The 27,290-nt window shown below is 39.7% G+C and overlaps 1 protein-coding gene across 1 annotated transcript in view; it reads right to left on the minus strand.

The window, feature by feature from the left end:
* LOC124596466 (E3 ubiquitin-protein ligase UBR5) overlaps nucleotides 1–27,290 on the minus strand; it is a 354,797-nt gene that overhangs the window by 152,282 nt on the left and 175,225 nt on the right. The window contains exons 23-27 of the mRNA XM_047135607.1: nucleotides 26,525–26,670; nucleotides 2,512–2,678; nucleotides 2,248–2,428; nucleotides 1,645–1,846; nucleotides 1,191–1,457 (exon numbers count right to left, since the gene is read on the minus strand). Of these exons, the coding sequence (XP_046991563.1) occupies nucleotides 1,191–1,457; nucleotides 1,645–1,846; nucleotides 2,248–2,428; nucleotides 2,512–2,678; nucleotides 26,525–26,670 (963 nt within the window). The remainder of the gene's footprint in view (nucleotides 1–1,190; nucleotides 1,458–1,644; nucleotides 1,847–2,247; nucleotides 2,429–2,511; nucleotides 2,679–26,524; nucleotides 26,671–27,290) is intronic.

Raw genomic sequence — 27,290 nt, forward strand, 5'->3', positions numbered from 1 at the left:
AGAGTTGATGACAAAAGACAAGAAATTAATACCTGAACTGCTATTCGGGTTGGCATTGATTGATGGAGTTGTTGGATGTTCTCCTGAGGGATATCATGCCAAATTCTGTCCAATTGGTACTTATATTGTCAAAATCTTGGATGGATGGAGGGCCCTGTCCATAATGCTCCAAGCCTTTTCAGTTGGGGGGACATCCAGCAACCTTATTGCCAAGGTAGGATTAGAAGACAAACAGTAGAATCTCTTGCCATGTGTGGGCAGGAATTATCTTGTATCTCCAGACACGTCTTCACCTGTCATTGAAGCTCAGTTCAAAACTGGACTCTAACTGAAGAAACTTCTACTCCTGCCAATAAGATTCCAGGTCAAGGACATGTCTTGAGATGTCCTGGACAGCATTGGGCTACCAAACCAACTGTCACCTGCCATATGGCCTGATAACCAGGAGGGATGGGCATGGGTGCCATTGCTTTTCATAGCAACATCCCTTTGGCTGTCGTCGGGAGCACCCTTACATCACAGCTGTTTGTTAACAATGTTCCATGCCCCATTTTGTTGCCCTTCCTGGGCTTATAGTTCAGCAAGATAATGCCTGCCCACACGTGGTAGGAGTTTCTACTGCTTGTCTTCATGCTTGCCGGAGGCTACCTTAACCAGCAAGGTTGCCGGATCTTTCCCCAAATGAGAATGCTGGGAGTGTTATGGGCAGGGCCCTCCAACTATCTCGAGATTTGAATGTCTAATGTGCCAACTGCACAGAATGTGACACAATACCCCTCAGAAGGATTTCCAAAAACTCTATCAATCAATGCCAAACCTAAAAACAGTTTGCATAAGGGCCAGAGGTGGACCAACAAATGACTGATCTGTTCAATTTTTGAACACTCTCTCTGGAATAAATCGTCCAATTTTTCTGAAACTGTAATCTTTGTTTGCCTGTACACATACAACACACCTACTGATTACTGTCCCACTTAGATACTTACTTCATGGTGTACCTTGTCCAACGCATTCCTCTCTCCTCCCCGAGGAAGGAACTAATAGTTCCGAAAACTAAGATAGTGTTGTGTATTTTATTATTTTCATTTAGTATTAATATTCACCCCCAGAAGGTAAGCACTGGCCAATTCTTCTATCTCATAATTTTATAAATTTAAATTCAGCAACAAACAAGCAAACATGTAGTGTACCTGTGTCAGAACCAGCCGTAGCACCAGTCTGTACGCTCCTCTGTGCTGAAGCAGCATCTTGATTACTATGATTATCATCTGAATCAGATTCAGTCTCGGCTAATAAATCTAGCTCATTGTCAGATTCCCCATCTCCTTGATTATCTGCTCCAACTAGATCTGATACCTCACTCTCCATAGGTTCTCCTGGAACTGGCACCCCGACAGGTCTGTCACCTGCATCTTCTTGTTCGCTTCCTTCTCCATCACCATCTTCAGCTACGAGGCCTGGAAAAAAAAATTTCTCCTACATTTTCTGAACTAGCCATGGTACGAAATGAGAGGGCATGAGTGAGTAGTTGGATAATGGATCAATTTATCGAATAACATACGATGACTGCTGAAGGCGTATGAGTTTTGCCAACTGTGGTGTGAACAAAGCTCTACAACAAAGCATTAATAAAGTTAGACTAACCTTCAACAGTGTCTGTGTCATCCATAAGCTCTATGCCTCCAACAGTGCGTACTCTGGGAGAATTGGACACCAGACCCATCGGTCTGGCCGTTTCTCCAGCTCTAGTTGTACCCGATATATTTGATGACAGTGTTCTGCCTGGCCCTGCAATAAATCCTGTGTGGGGTGCTAGAGGTTCCACCGAAAACAGCTCCTCAGAAACCTGTATGATGAATTTACACTACAGTAGAGAGTTACATATAGAAAGATATTCTGCACTGAGCTGCTTTCGGAAATTACTCTACAAAGAGATTCAATCACAAACACTTTAATTTATCACAAAATTGGTTTCTTATTTATATTAATAACTCAAAACACATGCCACTATTATGAGTGTTTGTTTCCTTGCTGACACCTAAATAGTTAAATAAAGTAACAATAAAATAAAGTTTCAAACAAATCCTTGAACAAACTGTTTGCATAAAATATTCCGCATTTTCACAATATTGTTAATATGAGCACATATGACAGTTAATATCTATGAAGTATGTAACCAGTGATACATCACATTGATTGAAAGGCAGAGTGAAAATCATAATGAAAATGAAAGCAATGAGAACATACCCCATTAATAACTTCTACTGTAGAGCTAAGCAGGCTGAATGGTGCTGTTGGCCTTGCAACACCATGACGAACCGGAGCAATTAAAGAATCGGCTGTCTCACAAAGTTCCTCCACTGACAATTTAATCAATGCTTGGAACACACGTTTGCATTTCATGAGAGGTTGTGACATGCTGTTTAGGCTGGGAAATAGAAACAATGTTACAGCTTTACAATTACAATGTGTGTCTTAACAATGAAATTTAATAAATGAAATATATCAAACCTCCTTCGTTTTGCTGTGTTAGGAGCCATTTCTATGCTGAAGATTACAAATATTCGTGCAACAGAGCGTACAAATCTACGTGCCACTGTCTTTGCATCTTCCTGTCGCCCTGGTATACATTCATTCTGCAGTTCACGTATAAGAGTCGTCAATAATGTATCCAGCATCTGAAAGAAAAGAAATGAGTGAGGAAAACAGAAGCTGAGGTACACTATAATGCAAACATGATAAATTTACCTCGTGCTGTTTTCTATTAAATACTTCAGCAGCGAAGACCTATAAGAAATCCTGTCACTAAACACCCTCACCATTTTTAATGCTTCAATTTTGTGAGAGGCGTTCAAAAGAAAAGGTACAAAAGAACACTGTGGTTATATCTGAAGCCTTTTTTGAAAGTAATCACTAGAGGCCTAAGCACAACTATCCTGGTGTTTCACGAGCCTAACGATTCCCTGTTCCCAGCATTCCCAAGGCTGCGAGAGCAGCCAGCCCTCCACTGTGTCCTTAAATTTGTTGTCCAATTTGAACCACTTCCCTTCGAGAGGGTGACTGCTGTAAGGTGGACGCTCAACCTTCTCCAACTTGAACTTGGCCATTACACTTTATGTGACCTTGGAGACATGTGGACACATGTTATCGTACAAGAGAATCACTCCCTCCTTGAACAGCCTACGCTGTTTACTCTTGATAGACTTGTATAGGCTACAGAGTGTCTCACAGTACGTCCCTGTTAAATGTTTTTCCATGTTCAAGGAAATCAATGAGTATTGTTGCAATTGAAGACCGCAAAAGACAGTGAGCATCATCTTGTTTGCTGATGCTTTTACACTGGCCTTCACCATCACTGCCACCATTCGCATTGTAATATGTCGATCTCTTCTCACCATATTGTTCACCCTGTCAATGAGTTTGGTTGTGATTACTGTGTTTGCCTGGCCTGGTCTTGGTCTCGGTTCATCAGTCGAACCCTCCTGGCCTTCACAAAAACGTGCACTCCACTTTCTCATTGGACACACAGTCTCCTCCACATTCAGCCACCATCTGGAAATGAATATCAGCCAGTTTAATCCCCTCCACAGTCAGAAACCTGATAACATCTTGCCATTCCTCAGTTGTCGAATTTTGCAATGTGAATACCATGACATGCTCTCACGCACTGTCGCATCAAAGGGACAGAACACACAACTGGCTGCTTCTCTCCTGCATAACGAGCCCACACGTGCACACAACCACGCTGGACACTACAACTGCATCCCTAAATTTCTCACTATGTTATCCAAAAGTGGCACATGCAAATTCCAACCAGTTTGGCCATTACAATGTCCTGTATCTTTTCATTTGAACACTCCTTATAGGTATTAACTCAAGACTTTAGTAAAGAGACCAATCCATTTAGATTTGTAAACTGAAAGCAACAGTCAAGAATTATATACACACAAAAGATGGATTTCGGGTCCATCTACTTTTCCCTAAACTAATAAACAACAACAAAGTTGTTTCCAGCACAAATTTACACAAAACATTTTTATGTAATAAGTGACCTCACATAAAACTGAAGCAAGCAGCGCACAGGAGACAAAATACACATTTTGGACATTCAGAGAGCCGCTACCGACACACAAACTCACAGGAAGAGAACCAAATATAAAACAGTACTTTCACTATATTTTTTACATTAACAAAATAGTATGTTTATGACATCAGAAACTGAACTCAATTTTTTTTTTTTTTTTTTTTTTGGGGGGGGGGGGGGGGGGTGGTGGTCTCCAATTTTTAATAAATATTATTTTCACAAATAGAGCGTCTCCACCATTGGATTATTGTTGACATTTCTGTATAAACTTGCCATAGTCACAAATCATGGCTTTGCTTATTCTGTCCATCATATTTATTACAAAATTGAAACTTCACTGCTGCGGTTGCTCTGCAGTTCACAACCAACTGTAACCTGTGGCTTCACATTTAAATTATTTTCCTTAATCAAGCAGTTTACAATTCCCTTACTTATAATACTAGTTGTTAGTTTTATACCAAGCAAGAACGTAAACTGGCTCAGACAGCCATCCAGGGATGACACTTATATTTCTTACTCCACTTCCAGCAAATGGCATCAAGGTTCCTTCAATAAGGCCAGTTGATTCCCCTTCACATTATTGATCAGTAGAGCATATGGGTCATTCCACATCAAAGGGACTAATATTAAACAGTGTCCCCATTTGAGCATCTCCCGATCAAATGAAATTTAATGTGAAGGTTCTATATCGTCTTGGATGGTTATAAACCAAATTTCAGTCCAATATCATCAGTGGTCGACTTTTTGGAGGCTTTTAGAGAGAGGCTACTCATCTTCGCATCACATACAAAGGTACAAATGTGCCAAATTTGCAAGGCTTTTTTAAAAGTTCTAGCAAGCATTTGGTCATTTGCTTAAAAATAAATAACAACTTTTTATGCTGAAACACACCATGGCAAAAATTTGGTGCGCTATTGTGAGAACCAAGTTTTGACTGGCCAAGGCTACTTTTCCTATGAACTAATCACACCAAAACTTCAGAGTGTTATTCCTACCTATGATGTCTATATATGGATATTGGATGCCTAGACAGAAAGATCTGCAAAGTTGGCCCAAATTTTCCATGTGCTAATTTTAGGGTATCTTTTGGAGGCAATATCTCAAGTAAGTCTTGTTCAATCCTTTTTTGTCTTGCCACAGCTGGAAAGAGTATGCTTTATGCTTTCAAAGCTATATTGTTTAATTTCTGGATCTTGCATACTGATGCGTAAGAATAGCCATCAAAAGTAGAGAACATGGATTATTGATAAACACAAAAAAATTAATAAACTTCATCATAAAATCTAAAGATCATAATGGAATGCTAGGTTGCTTTTGAACGTTTTAACCCTACAACGCATGGTGGTACATGTCTGCAATGTCACTTAGTTTCCATCGGCATTATAAAGCAGCACTACAGTAAAGCTTTGTTAACACGAATCCAAAGGGACCGAAAACTCAGGAGTTTGTGTTAAAAAATTTCGTGTTAAGTGAAAAACACAGATTTTAGTAAGTATACATGTACAGTAGTACACTAAGGTATAATACACTACACCACCAATCACATTATTGTAGATTTATAACACTATAAAGTGATTGTAAAATTACAAGTACTCACAAATTGTGTACGTTACTTTCTCGGAAAAAATTCGGTCATGGTTCGCTGACGTTCACGGGAACGATAATATTTTGTAATTTCACAACCAATTGTAATGATAGCGTCCGTAAACCCAACAGTGACATCGGATGTGGAAGCGAACCGTTCTAAACAGTCCAAGGCTATAAACATCTCCTGGCGGGTAGGTGGAATGGTATCAGTATTCTCTTCCACTGGACTTTCTTCTGATGGCCCCTCTTGCAACTCATTCACAGCTTTTGACACATCCGATTCCACAAAAGCACACACAGCAACATCGTCATCTACACTAACGAATTCTTCGAAACTAATCACAGCTACTGGTGTGAGCCAAGTAGATATTGCTCAAATACAAATGGAAGAGAACCAGGAACGTAAAGATATGGACATCTTAATTGAAGAACTTAAGATAAGCTTCAGACTTCAAGAAACTGCAATAAAGTTCAAATTTTGACCCTGGGCCTAAATAACAGGACTACTGAAAACAACTAAAGAATTTGCTGTTTTCACTAAAATGGTGAAGACATCTAGGAAACTAAAGATGGAAGATAGGATTGTGATGAGTTTTCTCATTTATGCCCAGACTAAAACAATTGTATTGCAGTAAGAATAAATGGGGAAAAGATTTACAAGCACAAACACCTGCTCCTCTGTAACCGGAAAGAAATGTTCATTGTTTATTGTAAGCAACATGGCAATCAACTGAGATTCTCAAAATTTTGAGAGCTCAGATGGAAATGGTGTACTGCAGTTGGTGCTTCTGGACCACATTCAGTATTCATCAAAATGTCACAGTAATATTGGGTTCAGAGACATCCATCCAAGCTGACTACAGGGCTTTGTGAAAGAATACGATAAACAGTTTGGAATCAAAAGACTGTATGCTGCATCGTTGTAAGGAACGTCTAGGAAAAATACAACTAGAGACTTTTTTGAAGATACTGTAAAGGCTATGACCCTGAAGAATCAATATAATACAAGCAATGGGTCCATACTGACAGACACATTGGAGACATGTCAGAGAACTGTTTAGGATTTCATGGAGGCACAGATTTTGATAATTACTGGTTTAAGAAACAATCACTTTATGCCAAACACTAAAGTTTATACCTTAAGCAGCTAAAAAGAAATCTTGCAGAAAATGAATTGATAACATTGATTGATTTTGCTGAGAATTATTCATTTGCTGTTTAAGATGCTGTGCAGTGATGTCATTGGGTGCATAGTCAGGGCATATTACATCCACTTGTTATCTATTTTGGTGGCAAAGAATGTCAGACTATTAGCATTTGTATGGTCAGCAATTGTCTGTCATGATACCATTGCTGTCCATACCTTTCAAATCAAGTTCATAGCATATTTTAAGACAAAGATTCAAAATTTAATGATATTTCAGCTGCTCAATATAATAATTTCAAAAATGTCATCAATTTATGTATGCATGAAAAGGATTTTGGTATCACTGCCGAATGGATTTTTTTTTTAGGAACAAGTCACAGTAGATTGCTTCCAAAAACTCCAATGATTTAATAAACTACAGAGTGCACCCATCAGTTGTCCCTTTTTAGATTTTATCATGCAAATCTAGATTTCGGCTAGTGGCTAGCCATTCTCAATGCACTATTTTCTATTCTCGATGCATGAAACTCCCTGTTGTTCGGGCGTTAAAGAAATGTGACTGACGCCTGAACAACAGGGAGTTACATGCATCGAGACTAGAAAATAGTGCATTGAGAATGGCTAGCCACTAGCCAAACTCTGTATTTGCATAATAAAATCTAAAAAAAAAAAAAAAAACAAACAAAAAACGACAGATTGCTGCACTCTTATAATTTATAAGCCACATAACTGTCGCTGAGTGCACCCACTTTCCGAATGGAAGGTAACATGATCCATATGATTTTTTCAAATTCTATGATGATAGTTTTCCAGGCACAAAGTTTTTTTATGCACTCAGGGAAGATTATGAAAAAAATTCAGCCTGATGAAGAAACAAGGTTTGCTATAGGACATACAATATCTGGAACAAGAGAAAATCATCAATTTAAGCCAATTAATTGTAATCAGCTCAGAGTTTCCAATGCCACTACAGCATTCACGGTTGATGCCTCTAAAGCAGATGAAGAATTCAAGCAAGCTCAATTGCAAATATACAACCAGGACAGTATGTTGCATGTATGTATGACAATTTTTGGTGGGTTGGAAAAGGGTGTGAAGTTTCACATGAACAACAAGATGTCCTTATCACCTATATGTCACTCACATGGTTCTGCCTGATCCTTCCACTGGTCAACTGCTATAGACACGTGCTAGATTTCTGAGAAACATACTGTCACAACTTTCAAGCACCATCAACATCATGATCAGGAAGACAATACAGTTTTCTTCAATTTGTCCTTAACAAAGTTGTAGAACCATTTAACAAAAATGGAACTTTCTCTTTAGTGTTTTTGTTTTGCAAATTATACTTGTTTTATGGCATATGTTAAATTAGTTTGTGAAACATATTTATATATTCAAATAAAAAAAATAATTATGGGAGTTAATGAGTAAAATATTTCACTTTTCAATCTTCTTGAAGTGCTAAAATAATAACTTTTGAAAGTATTCTTGCTCATCAATACGCAAGATTCAGAAATTAAACAATACAACTTTGAAACCATAGACCTTGCCGTTGGTGGGGAGGCCTCAGCGATACAGATAGCCGTACCGTATGTGCAACCACAACGGAGGGGTATCTGTTGAGAGGCCAGACAAACGTGTGGTTTCTGAAGAGGGGGCAGCAGCCTTTTCAGTAGTTGCAGGGGCAACAGTCTGGATGATTGACTAATCTGGCCTTGTAACACTAACCAAAACGGCCTTGCTGTTGTGGTACTGCGAATGGCTGAAAGCAAGGGGAAACTACGGCCGTAATTTTTCCCAAGGGCATGAAACTTTACTGTATGGATAAATGATGAAGGCGTCCTGTTGGGTAAAATATTCCAGAGGTAAAATAGTCCCCCATTCGGATCTCTGGGCGGGGACTACTTAATAGGACGTTGTTATCAGGAGAAAGAAAACTGGCGTCCTACGAATCGGAGTGTGGAATGTCAGATCCCTTAATCGGGCAGGTAGGTTAGAAAATTTAAAAAAGGAAATGGATACGTTAAAGTTGGATATAGTGGGAATTAGTGAAGTTCTGTGGCAGGAGAATAAAGACTTTCGGTCAGGTGAATACAGGGTTATAAATACAAAATCAAATAGGGGTAATGCAGGAGTAGGTTTATTAATGAATAATACAACAGGAATGCGGGTAAGCTACTACAAACAGCACAGCGAACGCATTGTTGTGGCCAAGACAGACACGAAGCCCACGCCTACGACAGTAGTACATATCTATATGCCAACTAGATCTGCAGATGACGAAGAAATTGAAGAAATGTATGATGAAATAAAAGAAATTATTCAGATAGTGAAGGGAGAGGAAAATTTAATAGTCATGGGTGACTGGAATTCGGTAGTAGGAAAAGGGAGAGAAGGAAACGTAGTAGGTGAATATGGATTGGGGGGAAGAAATGAAAGAGGAAGCCCCCTGGTAGAATTGGCTCAAGAATCATCAAAGAAGGTTGTATACATGGAAGAACCCTGGAGATACTAAAAGGTATCAGATAGATTATATAATGGTAAGACAGAGATTTAGGAACCAGGTTTTAAATTGTAAGACATTTCCAGGGGCAGATGTGGACTCTGACCACAATCTATTGGTTATGAACTGTAGATTAAAACTGAAGAAACTGCAAAAAGGTGGGAATTTAAGGAGATGGGACCTGGATAAACTGACTAAACCAGAGGTTGCACAGAGTTTCAGGGAGAGCATAAGGGAACAATTGACAAGAACGGGGGAAAGAAATACAGTAGAAGAAGAATGGGTAGCTTTGAGGGATGAAGTAGTGAAGGCAGCAGAGGATCAAGTGAGTAAATAGACGAGGGCTAATAGAAATCCTTGGGTGACAGAGGAAATATTTAATTTAATTGACGAAAGGAGAAAATATAAAAATGCAGTAAATGAAGCAGGCAAAAAGGAATACAAACGTCTCAAAAATGAGATCGACAGGAAGTGCAAAATGGCTAAGCAGGGATGGCTAGAGGACAAATGTAAGGATGTAGAGGCTTGTCTCACTAGGGGTAAGATAGATACTGCCTACAGGAAAATTAAAGAGACCTTTGGGGAAAAGAGAACCACTTGTATGAATATCAGGAGCTCAGATGGAAACCCAGTTCTAAGCAAAGAAGGGAAAGCAGAAAGGTGGAAGGAGTATATAGATGGTCTATACAAGGGCGATGTACTTGAGGACAATATTATGGAAATGGAAGAGGATGTAGATGAAGATGAAATGGGAGATATGATACTGCGTGAAGAGTTTGACAGAGCACTGAAAGACCTGAGTCGAAACAAGGCCCTGGGAGTAGACAAAATTCCCATAGAACTACTGACAGCCTTGGGAGAGCCAGTCCTGACAAAACTCTACCATCTGGTGAGCAAAATGTATGAGACAGGCGAAATACCCTCAGACTTCAAGAAGAATATAATAATTCCAATCCCAAAGAAAGCAGGCATTGACAGATGTGAAAATCACGGCTGCAAAATACTAACGCGAGTTCTTTACAGACGAATGGAAAAACTAGTAGAAGCCGACTTTGGGAAAAATCAGTTTAGTTTCCGTAGAAATATGGAGACACGTGAGGCAATATTGACCCTAAGACTTATTTTAGAAGCTAGATTAAGAAAAGGCAAACCTACGTTTCTCGCATTTGTAGACTTAGAGAAAGCTTTTGACAATGTTGACTGGAATACTCTCTTTCAAATCCTGAAGGTGGCAGGGGTAAAGCACAGGGAGCGAAAGGCTATTTACAATTTGTACAGATACCAGATGGCAGTTATAAGAGTCGAGGGGCATGAAAGGGAAGCAGCGGTTGGGAAGGGAGTGAGACAGGGTTGTAGCCTCTCCCCGATGTTATTCAATCTGTATATTGAGCAAGCAGTAAGGGAAACAAAAGAAAAATTCGGAGTAGGAATTAAAATCCATGGAGAAGAAATAAAAACCTTAAGGTTCGCCGATGACATTGTAATTCTGTCAGAAACAGCAAAGGACTTGGAGGAGCAGTTGAACGGAATGGACAGTGTCTTAAAAGGAGGATATAAGATGAACATCAACAAAGGCAAAACGAGGATAATGGAATGTAGTTGAATTAAGTCGGGTGATGCTGAGGGAATTAGATTAGGAAATGAGGCAAAGTAGTAAAGGAGTTTTGCTATTTGGGGTGCAAAATAACTGATGATGGTCGAAGTGTAGAGGATATAAAATGTAGACTCGCAATGGCAAGGAAAGCGTTTCTGAAGAAGAGAAATTTGTTAACATCAGGTATAGATTTAATTGTCTGGAGTTGTTTCTGAAAGTATTTGTATGGAGTATAGCCATGTATGGATGTGAAACATGGACGATAAATAGTTTAGACAAGAAGAGAATAGAAGCTTTCGAAATGTGGTGCTACAGAAGAATGCTGATGATTAGATGGGTAAATCACATAACTAATGAGGAGGTACTGAATAGGATTGAGGAGAAGAGGAGTTTGTGGCACAACTTGACTAGAAGAAGGGATCGGTTGGTAGGACATGTTCCGAGGCATCCGGGATCACAAATTTAGCATTGGAGGGCAGCGTGGAGGGTAAAAATCGTAGAAGGAGACCAAGAGATGAATACACTAAACAGATTCAGAAGGATGTAGGTTGCAGTAGGTACTGTGAGATGAAGAAGCTTGCACAGGATAGAGTAGCGTGAAGAGCTGCATCAAACCAGTCTCAGGACTGAAGACCACAGCAACAACAACAACAACAAACTTTGAAAGCTTCTCATGGAGAAAAAAATGATTGAACAAGAGTTACTTGAGATATTGCCCCCAAAAGATCCCCTAAAATTTACACGTACAAAATTTTGAGCAACTTTGCAGATCTTTCTATGTAGGCATCCAATGTTGTTAAATTTGGTCCATGTATAGACATCATAGGTAGGAATAATCCTCTGAAGTTTTGGTGTGGCTGGTTCATATGAAAAGTAGCAGTGGTCGGTCAAACCTTGGCTCTCAGAATAGGATGCCAAATTTTTTAGTCACTTTAGAGGCTTGTATCTACATTTATGTGTGGCTCTGATTTTTTGCCATGATGTTATTCAGTACAAAAATTTGTCTATGTATTTTGAAGCAAATGATCAAATGTTTGCTGGAACTTTTAGAAAAGCCTAGCAAACTTGGCGCATTTGCACCTTCAAATGTGATACAAAGATGAGTAGCCTCTCTCTAAAAGCCCCCAAAGAGTCAACCACTGACAATACTGGACTGAAATTTGGTTTATAACAATTAAAGACCATGTAGAACCTTCACACCAAATTTCATTAGATTTGGAGGTGGTTGTGTGGGGACTCCTGGTCCCTTTGACATATAATGACCCATATGTTATATCCATACCCAATGACCATGAGACTGATGGGATGTTATATTTAATCCTTCAATCTTTCAAATGTTGAAAACTTAACAGTTGTTAAGTTCAGATTTCTTGCAAGGAAACCAAACTAAACTGAACAACAGTTTAGTTTTCTTTTATGTTCTGTGGATCATATTTGCTCTTTCTGCGTAAGAATAGGTAAGTAGTTGTTAGTGGAGGCTATTTTTGTTCTTAAAGTTATATCTATTAACACTATTTTTTTTTTTTAAATGCACTCAATACTTCACAGCCCCGGATGTAAATTATGCCCTTTTTGTTTATGGCAAGGATACAGATTACTGTACTTCAGTGTACGCCATAACTTACATTGTGAAATGTCTAACCATGGACCGGTGCCCGGGTTACATTGAACAGTATCCGTATCATCATCATCATCATCATCATCATCGTCATCATCTTCTTCACGTATTGAGTGCCTGTACCGATTATGAATGTTAGGTAGAGAACATGTCTCCCGTAACACTCAAAATACTCCACTAATGGTCCGTGCTTTCGGAGTCCTCCGAGTTGGATAATGTATGCGATATTCATTAACTGCAGCCGTAGCATTACCATCACATTTGTCATAAATAAACACCATATCGGTGTATTCCTCTGTCGTAAATTTGAAAGGCATCCCTATTTCATAAATAATCTACAAACTACAACAGATACACTGTTGTTCTTATGTTATTTCACTGAACAATACAGAGAACTAACTTGTTTCAAGGTTAGGAAACAACTGAAACAACTCACTAGCGGTTGCCAACAACGACAAACATTTCTACATTCTTAATGAAAAGTAAACAAATTTACTTGTATAATAATCTTTGCTTCTCTGGATGTTGTGCAGGAAAACTACTGCGGATACATGGCCGCGACATGTTTTACTAGATTCACCAGACCAGTAACAACAAAATAGATAAAAATCATGCTTTACCTTAACCTCGTACAGTTTTGCAATGGCTTCATATTAGTGAAGTTGTTAAATTTCAGGCAAAATCTTTAATTAGCCGTAACTAAACATTTTTGGACCTCTGTTTATAAGAACTTTTTTCTTTAGTTTTACTTGTAGAATAACATATTAAAATATTTGCATATCTTTGTGAATCATTCTGTATATACATAAAGGAGATAGGCAAAGTAATGAGAACACCTGTACTTACTTGGGAATGGTTTATTAATAAGGGATCAAACCATCTTTTGCCCATAATACAGCTGTGATTCTTCTTGGAATGAAATGAAATGAAGTCCCATGCTTCTTTACAGAGCGTAGGGGAACGATGTGGGAGACCCGCACCGCCTTACTAGGCAAGGTCCTAATGGAGGTGGTTCGCCGTTGCCTTCCTCCAACCGTAATGGGGATGAATGATGATGATGAAGACAACACAACAACACACAGTCATCTCGAGGCAGGAAAAATCCCTGACCCCGCCGGCAATCGAACCCGGGACCCCGTGCTCGGGGAGCAAGAACGCTACCGTGAGACCACGAGGGGCGGACCTTCTTGGAATTCTGGCGTATAATGATTGTATAGCTTCCAGTGGAATGTTATGCCACTCTTTGATCATCTACATCTACATGATTACTCTGCAATTCACATTTAAGTGCTTGGCAGAGGGTTCATCGAACCACAATCATACTATCTCTCTACCATTCCACTCCCGAACAGCGCGCGGGAAAAACGAACACCTAAACCTTTCTGTTCGAGCTCTGATTTCTCTTATTTTATTTTGATGATCATTCCTACCTATGTAGGTTGGGCTCAACAAAATATTTTCGCATTCGGAAGAGAAAGTTGGTTACTGAAATTTCGTAAATAGATCTCGCCGCGACGAAACACCTCTTTGCTTTAATGACTTTCATCCCAACTCGCGTATCACATCTGCCACACTCTCTCCCCTATTACGTGATAATACAAAACAAGCTGCCCTTTTTTGCACCCTTTCGATGTCCTCCGTCAATCCCACCTGGTGAGGATCCCACTGCGCGCAGCAATATTCTAACAGAGGACGAACGAGTGTAGCGTAAGCTGTCTCTTTAGTTGACTTGTTGCAACTTCTAAGTGTCCTGCCAATGAAACGCAACCTTTGGCTCGCCTTCCCCACAATATTATCTATGTGGTCTTTCCAACTGAAGTTGTTCGTAATCTTAACACCCAGGTACTTAGTTGAATTGACAGCCTTGAGAATTGTACTATTTATCGAGTAATCAAATTCCAATGGATTTCTTTTGGAACTCATGTGGATCACCTCACACTTTTCGTTATTTAGCGTCAACTGCCACCTGCCACACCATACAGCAATCTTTTCTAAATCACTTTGCAACTGATACTGGTCTTCGGATGACCTTACTAGACGGTAAATTACAGCATCATCTGCGAACAACCTAAGAGAACTGCTCAGATTGTCACCCAGGTCATTTATATAGATCAGGCACAGCAGAGGTCCCAGGACGCTTCTCTGGGGAACACCTGATATCACTTCAGTTTTACTCAATGATATGCCGTCTATTACTACAAACTGCGACCTTCCTGACAGGAAATCGTGAATCCAGTCGCACAACTGAGACGATACCCCATAGGCCCGCAGCTTGATTAGAAGTCTCTTGTGAGGAACGGAGTCAAAAGCTTTCTGGAAAATCTAGAAATACGGAATCAACTGAGAACCTCTTCTAACTCTTGTAGTGACGAGGACAGCGGAAATTTGCTGCAGAGTCCGCACTCCAACACTGCCCACAAGGGTTCCATAATGATCAAGTCCAGAGACTGTGCTGGCCAGGGAAGAAGCAGCAGTTCAGTTGCATGTTCCTCACAGGATGACTTTACTGTCCTGGCTGTGTGAATAGGTGCATTATTGTCCTGAAGTTGGCATCATTGTTGGGGAACAACATTTGAATCATGGGGTGCACCTGATCACCTAAAATGTTCATGTAATCGTTGGCTGTGATACGGCCTTTGAGAGCAATGACGGGACCAGCAGAATACCATCATATGGCTGCCCAAACCATCACACTTCCACCTCCATGCTTAACCGTTGGAATCAAGTAATCAGGATTATAGGCTTCTTTTGGCACTTTCCAGATGTAAACCCAGCCTCACATTGGAAATAACAAAAATGTTGACTCGTCAGACAATATGACATCTTTCCACTGATTAGCTCTCCAGGATTTATGCCCCAGACACCATGTTTTATGCTTCTTTGCGTCGGTTGTCATCACTAATGTTTTCGATATAGCAGTTTGTCCATGAATATTCGCTTTATGGAGTCCTCGGCGGACAGTATCGATAGATATGGGGTCTCGAAGACGTCTATTGAACTCTGCAGTCACTTTAGCTGCCATAGTTTTGTGTTGTTTTGACATATTCGTATTACTGTACAACGATCTCTGTCATTTAGTTTTGATCTGTGGCCACTATTATGTTTATACAATGAAGTCTTTCCGTGTTTTGTGTAGGCTGTCATGATTGTTGAAATGGTTGCTCTTGAAACATTCAAAAGTTGGCTGTCTTGGTTACTGATGCTCCAGCTAATTGGACCCCACAATCTGCCCTGTTTGGAACTCTGTTAGGTCTTTCATTGCACGTCAACCTCAGCCTCTGAATGCAAATACGAAGTGTGCACTACTCGTGAACAACCTGCACTGATGCCTTGTCTGTACTGAACATGCACAATCCAGCAAGATACGTGCCTTATCTGTGTCGCTGACTGTCTCAAACACAACCATCCCATTACTACCACTGTTCACTTTATCTTGCCTATCCCCTGTATATTGTTGTTCATTGCTTTCTCATGTCTTTTTTCCTTATGAAATTGAGCAAAAAGGAAGTGTGTACTGATTCTTAAGGAGTAACCAGTTTAATCTGTGTATCTTTCATTTGGTCTGATAAATGCATCATGTTGAGTGTAAATGCCAAACCATTTCTCTGTGGCATAAAAATTATTTGGGATAATAGCTACCGACCTCCGACACAGGCAAAGTACTTGTCACTGGTCTTAAATAATACAGGCAGCACGGAATTTTTCAACGAGTGGCATATCCCTCTCAGTTCAGAACCTCAAAGGCCTCCAATTGTGTAATCTGATGTTAGTTGAATGGTATGTTTACACAATTAATGACTGTGTGTGTTACAGAAACCCCCAAGGAGCTTCCAATGAGGACTGAACCTAAATGAGTGATTATACATGGTCCACGCCAGTCCCTCAGGTAGGCAGGAGGTATCTGAAGCATTGGAAGACCCCAATGCCTTTACATTTGTGGCAGATACAGAAGGCATTGTTCAATGAAATTATACTGGTGGCACTGACAGTGAGGTCAGTGATACATCTAACAAAGTGTCAGGAGGAGTTTGAGTGAAGCAAAACGTATTTATTATCTTCATTCCAAAAATCCTATAAATAAGAGTTTACAACAGAAGGCTTTTCATTACCTGCTTTTAGAAATCCTCTAGAAAGACTATTCTACGGCTTCTTTACTGATTTAAAAGGTACTACAAATCCCGCCACTAGTTCATGAATTTAGCTACAGTAAACTTCTCTTAATCATAAAACCTTATTGATGAATGAATGATATAAACACCTTAAGTATTTTTAGAAGGTTAGACAATACTGCCCATCGTTTCACCCAAACTGCTAGTTTCCACTTAACTGAATACGTAGCCGACACTACTGACCCACAAAGAAGTAAGGAATGGACGTCGACTGACTAATCTCTGCATATCTGAGCAACTACAACATCAATGATACTGCTTGTTAGGCATTCTTCTTGTAACAATGTTCGCATGAAAAGTGGGAAGATTAATTGCTTAAATGCTTCTGTCTGTGCAGTGATACTATTGTCTTTACAGTCCCTGTGTCAGCAATACATAGAGGACTGAAGAATGTCTCTACATTCTTCACTTCTTATTGGTTCCTGAAATTTGCAAGAGCTTCATGAGATAATTTGGATTATCTTCAAGCATTTGCCAGTTCACTAAGACAAGATGCAAAAGTGTTTTGTAAGCAGTCTTCTTTGCAGACTGACTGTGTTTTCTCAGTACACTACCAATGACCCTGAAGTGTGCCACCTGCCTTATCTACGATTATGCCTAAGTGATCATTTTATTTCATATCCATACACATTGATAAACTTAGGTATTTCAATGATTTTATGCTCAGTCTAATTTTAAATCACCGATATTGCTGTCACAGGTTACGACCTTTTTTTTTAGCATAATTTTACATTTCTGCGCATTTAAAGCAAGTTGTCAATCTTTGTAGCAATTTGAAATCTTCTCAAGATCTTACTGGTATTTCTGCGGCTTTTTTCATATGGTACTTCATTATTAGGGACAGAAAAAAAATAAATTATTTTATTTTAAAGCTAATCTCGATGTCATTTTACTAATTTTGATGGTACTTTTTTCAATTTTGGTGTAGTCACCTGCTTATACGGAGTATCCATTTTACCAATAAGGGAAACACTTTTTGAAAGCTTATCTTTGAAGTTACAGTTGCTCCTTTTTTTACCCTTATTTCACTGCTTTCCAGCAAAGGCATCACTTACATTAAACCCATAAAATCTAATCAAATGGAAAATAATTCAATAACCATATACCATTGAAAGTTTTCCAAACAAAAGCATTGTCATTACTTCAAATTTCTCTTCTGAAACATTACGCTGCTGATACAGCAACAGTTTACTGTAATGTGAGAACTACCACCTGCATATTTGCCTTCAAAAAACACGAGACATTCGACGATGTCCACATTTCCTGATGGCATGGAAAGTTGGTTTTCCAATAAATTACAAAGAAATTTGTTACCTCTTCATAGCTCTGCATACATATACTAAACAGCCTTTCATACATGGCACTACTACTAAATTTCATTAGTATGATTCTATGTTGGAAACAAGAAGCTAGGGTGGGGAACACAGATTTGTATGGACCTGTGGCCATAAGAGTTGTTAGCCTAGTCTGAAGGTGCAATCCTGTATGTTTCAGTGTTTTCTTCACCTTTGCCTGAAGTATTTGTCTTATATTGTTTTTCAGAAGCTTGCTGGTTTCATCACCAAAAATTCATTTTTTCCATAATAACAAAAAGACTCTTTTAATTTGGAACAGAGATGGTAGTTTCATTTGGCGATGTCACATTTTCCAATATTTTTTGGAAAAAAATTCCACCAAAAACAAGACTGCAGATATCATTAACAACATCATGCATCAAAGTGCTTGCTTTCAGTTCTAAGTAAAGATGCAAAAACTGCCAAAGACAGCACTGTAGCTTCACAAACACGTAAAACATGTGATGCAGGCTGGATTTGCTTTTATCAGCAAATTACAGCATACAACACAAGGCATCATTCAAACGTGTTTCTACTTGTCAAACAGATCACTAACAGTTTTTATTTCAATGTTTATTCAATAATATTCCTCCCATTTCATGAATGTCTGAGGCCCTCCTGAAAAGTAATGCCTCCGAATTTTTCATACTGTTCTCAATACTGGTTGAGGTATTAAATTTCATTCATATTACTCAGTTAACTTCTCTGCTTTGCTGATGCAAGTTACAACCCTCTGCCACTAGAGTGCTCCGAATTGTAGCACTTAACAAGGCAATGAATAAGTTAACTATGTTGTCAGACTGAAGAGTTTGTCCACACACGGAGCACTCTCTCCTTCAGTATGGCAATGCCAGGCTGCACGCAAATGTTACGAACCTGTAACAATGGGAGCCTTGGGATAACTGCCGTTGATTATCCTCCACAGTTAACTGTCATTGATCATCATCTATACTGTCCCATCCAATTTTCGTCTGTTTCCAAATCTTAAAGAACACCTTTGAGGACCTTAAGCAGTACAAGTAGAGGTGAGGTTGTAGGTCCGTCAACGAAGTCACCATATAAAGAATTGGGAGGCACTATGTTTCACAAACACCAGTAGTTTGGGGGGGAAGGGCGCCTGATTTGTTGCTTAGCTCGAGGTCTAAGTTATTTTGAAAGGTGGTAAGCTTGTCGAGAGTTGGCAAAACCATTGAAAGTGATTCCATAAGATCCAGTCACTCACACTACTTCACGGAGGGGTATTCCATCTTTGCAACTAAATGAAAAGCAGTTCCCCCACCACACACACACACACACACACACACACACACACACACACACACACACAGAGTGAAACATTCCACGTAGGAAAAATATATCTAAAAATAAAGATGATGAGACTTGCCAAAGAAAAGTGCTGGCAGGTCGATAGACACACAAACATACACACAATTCTAGCTTTCGCAACAAACAGTCGCTTCATCAGGAAAGAGGGAAGGAGAGGGAAAGACGAAAGGATGTGGGTTTTAAGGGAGAGGGTAAGGAGTCATTCCAATCCCGGGAGCGGAAAGACTTACCTTAGGGGCAAAAAAGGACAGGTATACACTCGCACACACACACACACACACACACACACACACACACACACACACAGATATATATCCATCCGCTCATACACAGACACAAGCAGATATTTGTAACGGCAAAGAGTTTGGGCAGAGATGTCAGTCGAGGCGGAAGTAGAGAGGCAAAGATGTTGTTGAAAGACAGGTGAGGTATGAGTGGTGGCAACTTGAAATTAGCGGAGGTTGAGGCCTGGCGGATAACGAGAAGAGAGGATATACTGAAGGGCAAGTTCCCATCTCCGGAGTTCTGACAGGTTGGTGTTAGTGGGAAGTATCCAGATAACCCGGACGATGTAACACTGTGCCAAGATGTGCTGGCCGTGCACCAAAGCATGTTTAGCCACAGGGTGATCCTCATTACCAACAAACACTGTCTGCCTGTGTCCATTCATGCGAATGGACAGTTTGTTGCTGATCATTCCCACATAGAAAGCTTCACAGTGTAGGCAGGTCAGTTGGAAAATCACGTGGGTGCTTTCAAACATGGCTCTGCCTTTGATCGTGTACACCTTCCGGGTTACAGGACTCGAGTAGGTGGTGGTGGGAGGGTGCATGGGACAGGTTTTACACTGGGGGCAGTTGCAAGGGTAGGAGCCAGAGGGTAGGGAAGGTGGTTTGGGGATTTCATAGGGATGAACTAACAGGTTACGAAGGTTAGGTGGACGGCGGAAAGACACTCTTGGTGGAATGGGGAGGATTTCATGAAGGATGGATCTCATTTCAGGGCAGGATTTGAGGAAGTCGTATCCCTGCTGGAGAGCCACATTCAGAGTCTGATCCAGTCCCGGAAAGTATCCTGTCACAAGTGGGGCACTTTTGGGGTTCTTCTGTGGGAGGTTCTGGGTTTGAAGGGATGAGGAATTGGCTCTGGTTATTTGCTTCTGTACCAGGTCGGGAGGGTAGTTGCGGGATGCGAAAGCTGTTGTCAGGTTGTTGGTGTAATGGTTCAGGGATTCCGGACTGGAGCAGATTCGTTTGCCACGAAGACCTAGGCTGTAGGGAAGGGACTGTTTGATGTGGAATGGGTGGCAGCTGTCATAATGGAGGTACTGTTGCTTGTTGGTGGGTTTGATGTGGACTGACGTGTGAAGCTGGCCATTGGACAGTTGGAGGTCAACGTCAAGGAAAGTGGCATGGGATTTAGAGTAGGACCAGGTGAATCTGATGAAACCAAAGGAGTTGAGGTTGGAGAGGAAATTCTGAAGTTCTTCTTCACTGTGAGTCCAGATCATGAAGATGTCATCAATAAATCTGTACCAAACTTTGGGTTGGCAGGCCTGGGTAACCAAGAAGGCTTCCTCTAAGCGACCCGTGAATAGGCTGGCGTACGAAGGGGCCATCCTGGTACCCATGGCTGTTCCCTTTAATTGTTGGTATGTCTGGCCTTACAAAGTGAAGAAGTTGTGGGTCAGGATGAAGCTGGCTAAGGTAATGAGGAAAGAGGTTTCAGGTAGGGTGGCAGGTGATCGGCGCGAAAGGAAATGCTCCATCGCAGTGAGGCCCTGGACATGCTGAATATTTGTGTATAAGGAAGTGGCATCAATGGTTACAAGAATGGTTTCCTGGGGTAACAGACTGGGTAAGGATTCCAGGCGTTCGAGAAAGTGGTTGGTGTCTTTGACGAAGGATGGGAGACTGCATGTAATGGGTTGAAGGTGTTGATCTACGTAGGCAGAGATACGTTCTGTGGGGGCTTGGTGACCAGCTACAATGGGGCGGCCGGGATGATTGGGTTTGTGAATTTTAGGAAGAAGGTAGAAGGTAGGGGTGCGAGGTGTCGGTGGGGTCAGGAGGTTGATGGAGTCAGGTGAAAGGTTTTGTAGGGGGCCTAATGTTCTGAGGATTCCTTGAAGCTCCTCCTGGACATCAGAAATGGGATTACCTTGGCAAACTTTGTATGTGTTGTTGTCTGAAAGCTGACGCAGACCCTCAGCCACATACTCCCGACGATCAAGTACCACTGTCGTGGAACCCTTGTCCGCCGGAAGAATGACGATTGAACGGTCAGCCTTCAGATCACAGATAGCCTGGGCTTCAGCAGTGGTGATGTTGGGAGTAGGATTAAGGTTTTTTAAGAAGGATTGAGAGGCAAGGCTGGAAGTCAGAAATTTCTGGAAGGTTTGGAGGGGGTGATTTTCAGGAAGAGGAGGTGGGTCCCGCTGTGACGGAGGACGGAACTGTTCCAGGCAGGGTTCAATTTGGATAGTGTCTTGGGGAGTTGGATCATTAGGAGTAGGATTAGGATCATTTTTCTTCGTGGCAAAGTGATATTTCCAGCAGAGAGTACGAGTGTAGGACAGTAAATCTTTGACGAGGGCTGTTTGGTTGAATCTGGGAGTGGGGCTGAAGGTGCGGCCTTTGGATAGGACAGAGGTTTCGGATTGGGAGAGAGGTTTGGAGGAAAGGTTAACTACTGAATTAGGGTGTTGTGGTTCCAGATTGTGTTGATTGGAATTTTGAGGTTTTGGAGGGAGTGGAGCCGGAAGTGGGAGATTGAGTAGATGGGAGAGACTCTGATCTCTGCCCAAACTCTTTGCCTTTACAAATGTCTGCTTGTGTCTGTGTATGTGCGGATGGATATGTGTGCGAGTGCGCGCGCGAGTGTATACCTGTCCTTTTCCCCCCCCCCCCCCCCCCCCCTAAGGTAAGTTTTTCCGCTCCCGGGATTGGAATGACTCCTTACCCTCTCCCTTAAAACCCACATTCTTTCGTCTTTCCCTCTCCTTCCCTCTTTCCTGATGAAGCAACTGTTTGTTGCGAAAGCTTGAATTTTGTGTGTATGTATGTGTGTGTTTGTGTGTCTATCGGCCTGCACACACACACACACACACACACACACACACAGATATATATATATATATATATATATATATATATATATATATATATATATATATATCGTGGGAAAAATATATCTAAAATCACAAATGAAGTTACTTACCGAACGAAAGTGCTGGCAGGTCGATAGACACACAAACAAACACAAACATACACACGAAATTCAAGCTTTCGCAACAAACTGTTGCCTCATCAGGAAAGAGGGAAGGAGAGGGAAAGACGAAAGGATGTGGGTTTTAAGGGAGAGGGTAAGGAGTCATTCCAATCCCGGGAGCGGAAAGACTATCCCAATAGGGATATGTGTGTGTGTGCGCGCGAGTGTATACCAGTCCTTTTTTTCCCCCTAAGGTAAGTCTTTCTGCTCCCGGGATTCGAATGACTCCTTACCCTCTCCCTTAAAACCCACATCCTTTCGTCTTTCCCTCTCCTTCCCTCTTTCCTGATGAAGCGACTGTTTGTTGCGAAAGCTAGAATTTCATGTGTTTGTTTGTGTGTCTATCGACGTGCCAGCGCTTTCGTTTATCGACGTGCCAGCGCTTTCGTTCGGTAAGTCACATCATCTTTGTTTTTAGATATATTTTTCCCACGTGGTATGGTCCCCTATATATATATATATATATATATATATATATATATATATATATATATATATATATATATTCACTTCTTTTAGATGTGAAGGAGCTTCAGATGTCTGTGATACAAGTTTGTTTTATGTATGTAATATACGAGTTATACAGTTGTTACATATACATTACTACATTACAGTTTCTCTTGCTTTTCAGGATAAAAACAACTTTTGTAGTTTCGGGAGGTTTAACTGTTATTTGATGTTACCATTTCTGATGTTAATACATGTGTGTCATCCTGGAGATGTATTTATTCAGTCTGCATTTTGCAGGTGGCAAGTTTTCAGCATTTCTTCTTATTAATTATAATTTTTCTTATAAATTATTCCAGCACATATGAAACAATAAAATACACTACTCGTGCAGCATGATTCAAATTCTTCCATCTGTGACATAAGTGGCAACTGTGATGTTTGCAAGACATCATGTATGCTGTTCACGATTGGCAAATGAAGTCGACACTATGCTGCTTTTCATGTTTGGAAAATTTAAGTGCTGTATTTAGCGGTTTTATTATTTATACTTCCGTACTACGAAAATCTGCAGTTTAACTGATGCACTGCATTGAAGAACTGGACCAAATGCGCCATTTCCTTTACAATTTGTCGTGCAGTTTGGCATCACCTCGTTTCAGTTTCAGTTTCAACATTCAGTTAAAATTTTTTAATAAATGGATGTCCTCAGATTCATAACATTTTCATACAGGAAAATGCCAATTTTTGAAACATCCCAGAAAAAAAGCCGTATTTTGTGTAATTTTTGCTAAAGCAAGCTGATTTGATATTTATCATATATTGTTTTCACGAAATTTTCCTGTCCTATTCATTAAAGATAACTTTATCATCTCCAAAAAGTCCATGGCAGTTTTAACGGTTCTGCCTGCCTTATTTATTTATTTATTTGCTTGCTGACTGTCTTCAGTGTCGACATACTTCATTGCTACACTGGCTGTAAAATGGGGTTTGGAAGTAAACACTGACTACTTTGATGTAGCCGACAGATGCACAGTTGCGTTTCACAGTCTTTTACTTTCACTTTTCACCAACCCAGCCCCCCAATAATACACAGTTATGTATGGCCAGTACACTATTGTTCTAACTTCCTGTAAGCCTCATTAATAGTTAGCAGGCGAACCATCCACATACTGCTACAATAGTTTACTGTTGAACATCTACGAGCAGTAAAAACCTAACCACAAAGTTCACAGTTCTTGAAGAATAGAAAGGTACATATGGAGCACATACTCACTGTTTTAACACACGGCCTAATTGTGTAATACTTATTACACTGTTAAGTTGATGCATTGTTGTTGTTCTAACCAACACAGGTTCCTCGTCTGAAACTCGGCTGTAGACTGACTGTCTTGTGACCAAAAATACGACCCTTATATATACTCACAATAATAGGTACTGAAACTACACATTGTATGAAGTTAAATTTACAGAAATTGCAATTAAAACTTAACTCATTAAAATAACTGACTACATCGAAAAATTGGTTCTTTTTAACAGTTTCTTCTACTACAAGGTTTAAACCGAATTATTTGTTTAAATGATGAAATTAACAGACATCGTTACGCAAACAAGACTTCTGACAAAACTGTTAATTACTTTGGAATTAATTAAGGGCTGGTTTTGCTAACATGTTTTCAAATAAAGCCACATAAATACTTAAAGAATGCTAGTGTTTCGTATTCCAAATGTTACAATTATTATAGAATTTATATTTGTTTAAACTTCAACAATAGAATTTAAGTTACGAAACAGTTACTGAGTTCACCCTATACAAGAAGATACTACCTTGGCATAGTCAGAATAAATTAGAAAATCAATTACATGCATAAAACTAAGCACAAAATTCGATCTGGTGTTATATTCTTTAAAACTAAGGGCCAACCTTTCTCTTTTATGAAAATGCAGATTATACTCATGTATGTTAATAGTAATTATTTAAAAGTGAAAAAATGAATTTAAGGAGCAGATGGCAAAACAAGAGGGGAAGTAAAAATATGCCGGCTTGCTTCGTCACGAGTAATGCACATCATCAGACATTAAGGTTCTAGAGTTTTACTGCAAAGTTTCTACTGTCCTTGTAATACAGCTGGTTAAGTGGAAATCGAAACATACAGCATTCCACTATTAGATCAAATGGTAACACAGCTGGTTCAGCGAAAACAGAAACATACAATTTTCCACTGTCCGATCAAATGGTGACAACTGCAGTACATAAAGCACTTAACGATCATAGAAGACTGGTTGTGCTGATCAGTGTTAGCTACAGAATTCTGATTTCAAACAACCTAAAACACATTGTTAGCTGAGCTGTTTGAGATGCTCACCACTCAAGAGTGAGCACAACTTATAAAACAATGTGAAAATAGCAAGCAATGCACGATCCATCCTTTTACCACTATATTTCGATACTTTCTAAGAGATGCATGTCATAAAGTGAAAAATCCGTACACTTCACGTCTTATAAATAAGGGATAAAGCGTGTGGCACAGTTGCTATTACACTGGTAAGTTTACTACCAAAATATACAGTTATGAGCATTTAACCCTTCAATGGTAACTGCTTCTAAATTAAAATGTTCATTTTTGTTGCACAGCACTCCATTTCTGAATTACAAGTTAAATCTTCATTGATAAATCATAGATGATGGTTGTATACCAAAGTGTTATATCCATTATGGTAGGGAAATGTCATGTGCACACAGTCTTGCAAATGAGACTGTCACTTCCACTATATCACACAATGTGTAAAAAATGTGGGTGGCTGTTTTGCCCTGAGATCTCCAGCATTGTCTACACAAGAATTCGACATGTACTTTGCTTTTTATGATTTATCTGAAGTTGTCAGAGATAAGCCGTACATGATACTTTCCCTTCAACACTTCAACAAATGAGCAGATAATGAAGTCATTTGTTTTAAAAAGATACACAAGTACTGAAATTAAAAAAGACACCTAGGAAATAAGTTTCCCTTCATATAAATATCACAGTCATTAATGCAACACTGTATACGTTATAATTAAAAAGCCTATTTTTTATATTTATAATCTTTGGTTTATCACTAACACGATAAAGGGAAATAAATAGTCATGATGTCATTCAAGTGGCCATTCTGGCATTTGCGTTCCCTGATTAAAGAAAACTAAGTAAACTCTAACTTGAACTGCAATTGTTCGAAAGGTGTGCTGACCTGGTAGCTTTATAGAACACAACATACACCAATAAACTGCTAAAATTTTGCCACTGTGTCAGCGGAAAAAATTATTGCTTTTACGTACATAGTGCTCACAATGGTAACACCTAATAAATAACAGCATATAGCTATTTCTTGTAAATGACAGTAAGAATGCTAAATCGAGACTAGAAATAATATATTACATACAATGCATATTTCTAGTTCATACCTCAGCACTGCATTTGACCAGCAAGCAGTAGGTGAACTTATCAAGCAGTGTAGTTCCACTCTGACTTTGAAGGAAATCTTGATCTTCGTATAAGGTCTGTGTAGTTGTAGATTGACGAGGCTGTTGTGCAGACGGTTCTTTCACACCTAAAATGACAGACCAAAACAAAGTGATGCTTTAAAATAACAACAGTTAAATAAAAATTACTAGGGACATGTTGGATGTGAATAAATTAAAATAAGGACTCTGAACATGTTACTTAAGACTGCTGTGTATCGACATAATGCAAATTAACGAAAAGTAACATAGCATTCTGTCAACATTTAAGCCAAAGTCTTGGAGAAAAAGCAGCTAAGAAAAAGATACCCAGACATATGGTAAACACCACGAACTGATATCATTTACTATAACAGCAGAACAGGAAAGCAATGGTACGTAAGAATGGAAGACCCTTTGATAACAGTGACGCACACAATCTGTGGAAGTTACATATAGCACCAGTCTTACTAAACAGCAGGAGAAGAGAAATAGGTGTAATGATGAATTTTAATTTTATCTATGAAGAGACATCAGTCCTTACTAAAATCGAGACACACTCGTACATCATCCTGCAAATGGTTCTCCCATAATTTGGCAAAATTATGCACAGCAAGAAATAAAATGTGTACTTCTTTCACATATGAGCACGAGTACACGGTGCGGCGCAGCAATGCTTTCTTGGAAACTCTACTGGCACAATGACTTTGCATCATATGACTTTGACAAT

Source organism: Schistocerca americana, chromosome 2, assembly GCF_021461395.2.
Source record: "Schistocerca americana isolate TAMUIC-IGC-003095 chromosome 2, iqSchAmer2.1, whole genome shotgun sequence".
Taxonomy (NCBI): domain Eukaryota; kingdom Metazoa; phylum Arthropoda; class Insecta; order Orthoptera; family Acrididae; genus Schistocerca; species Schistocerca americana.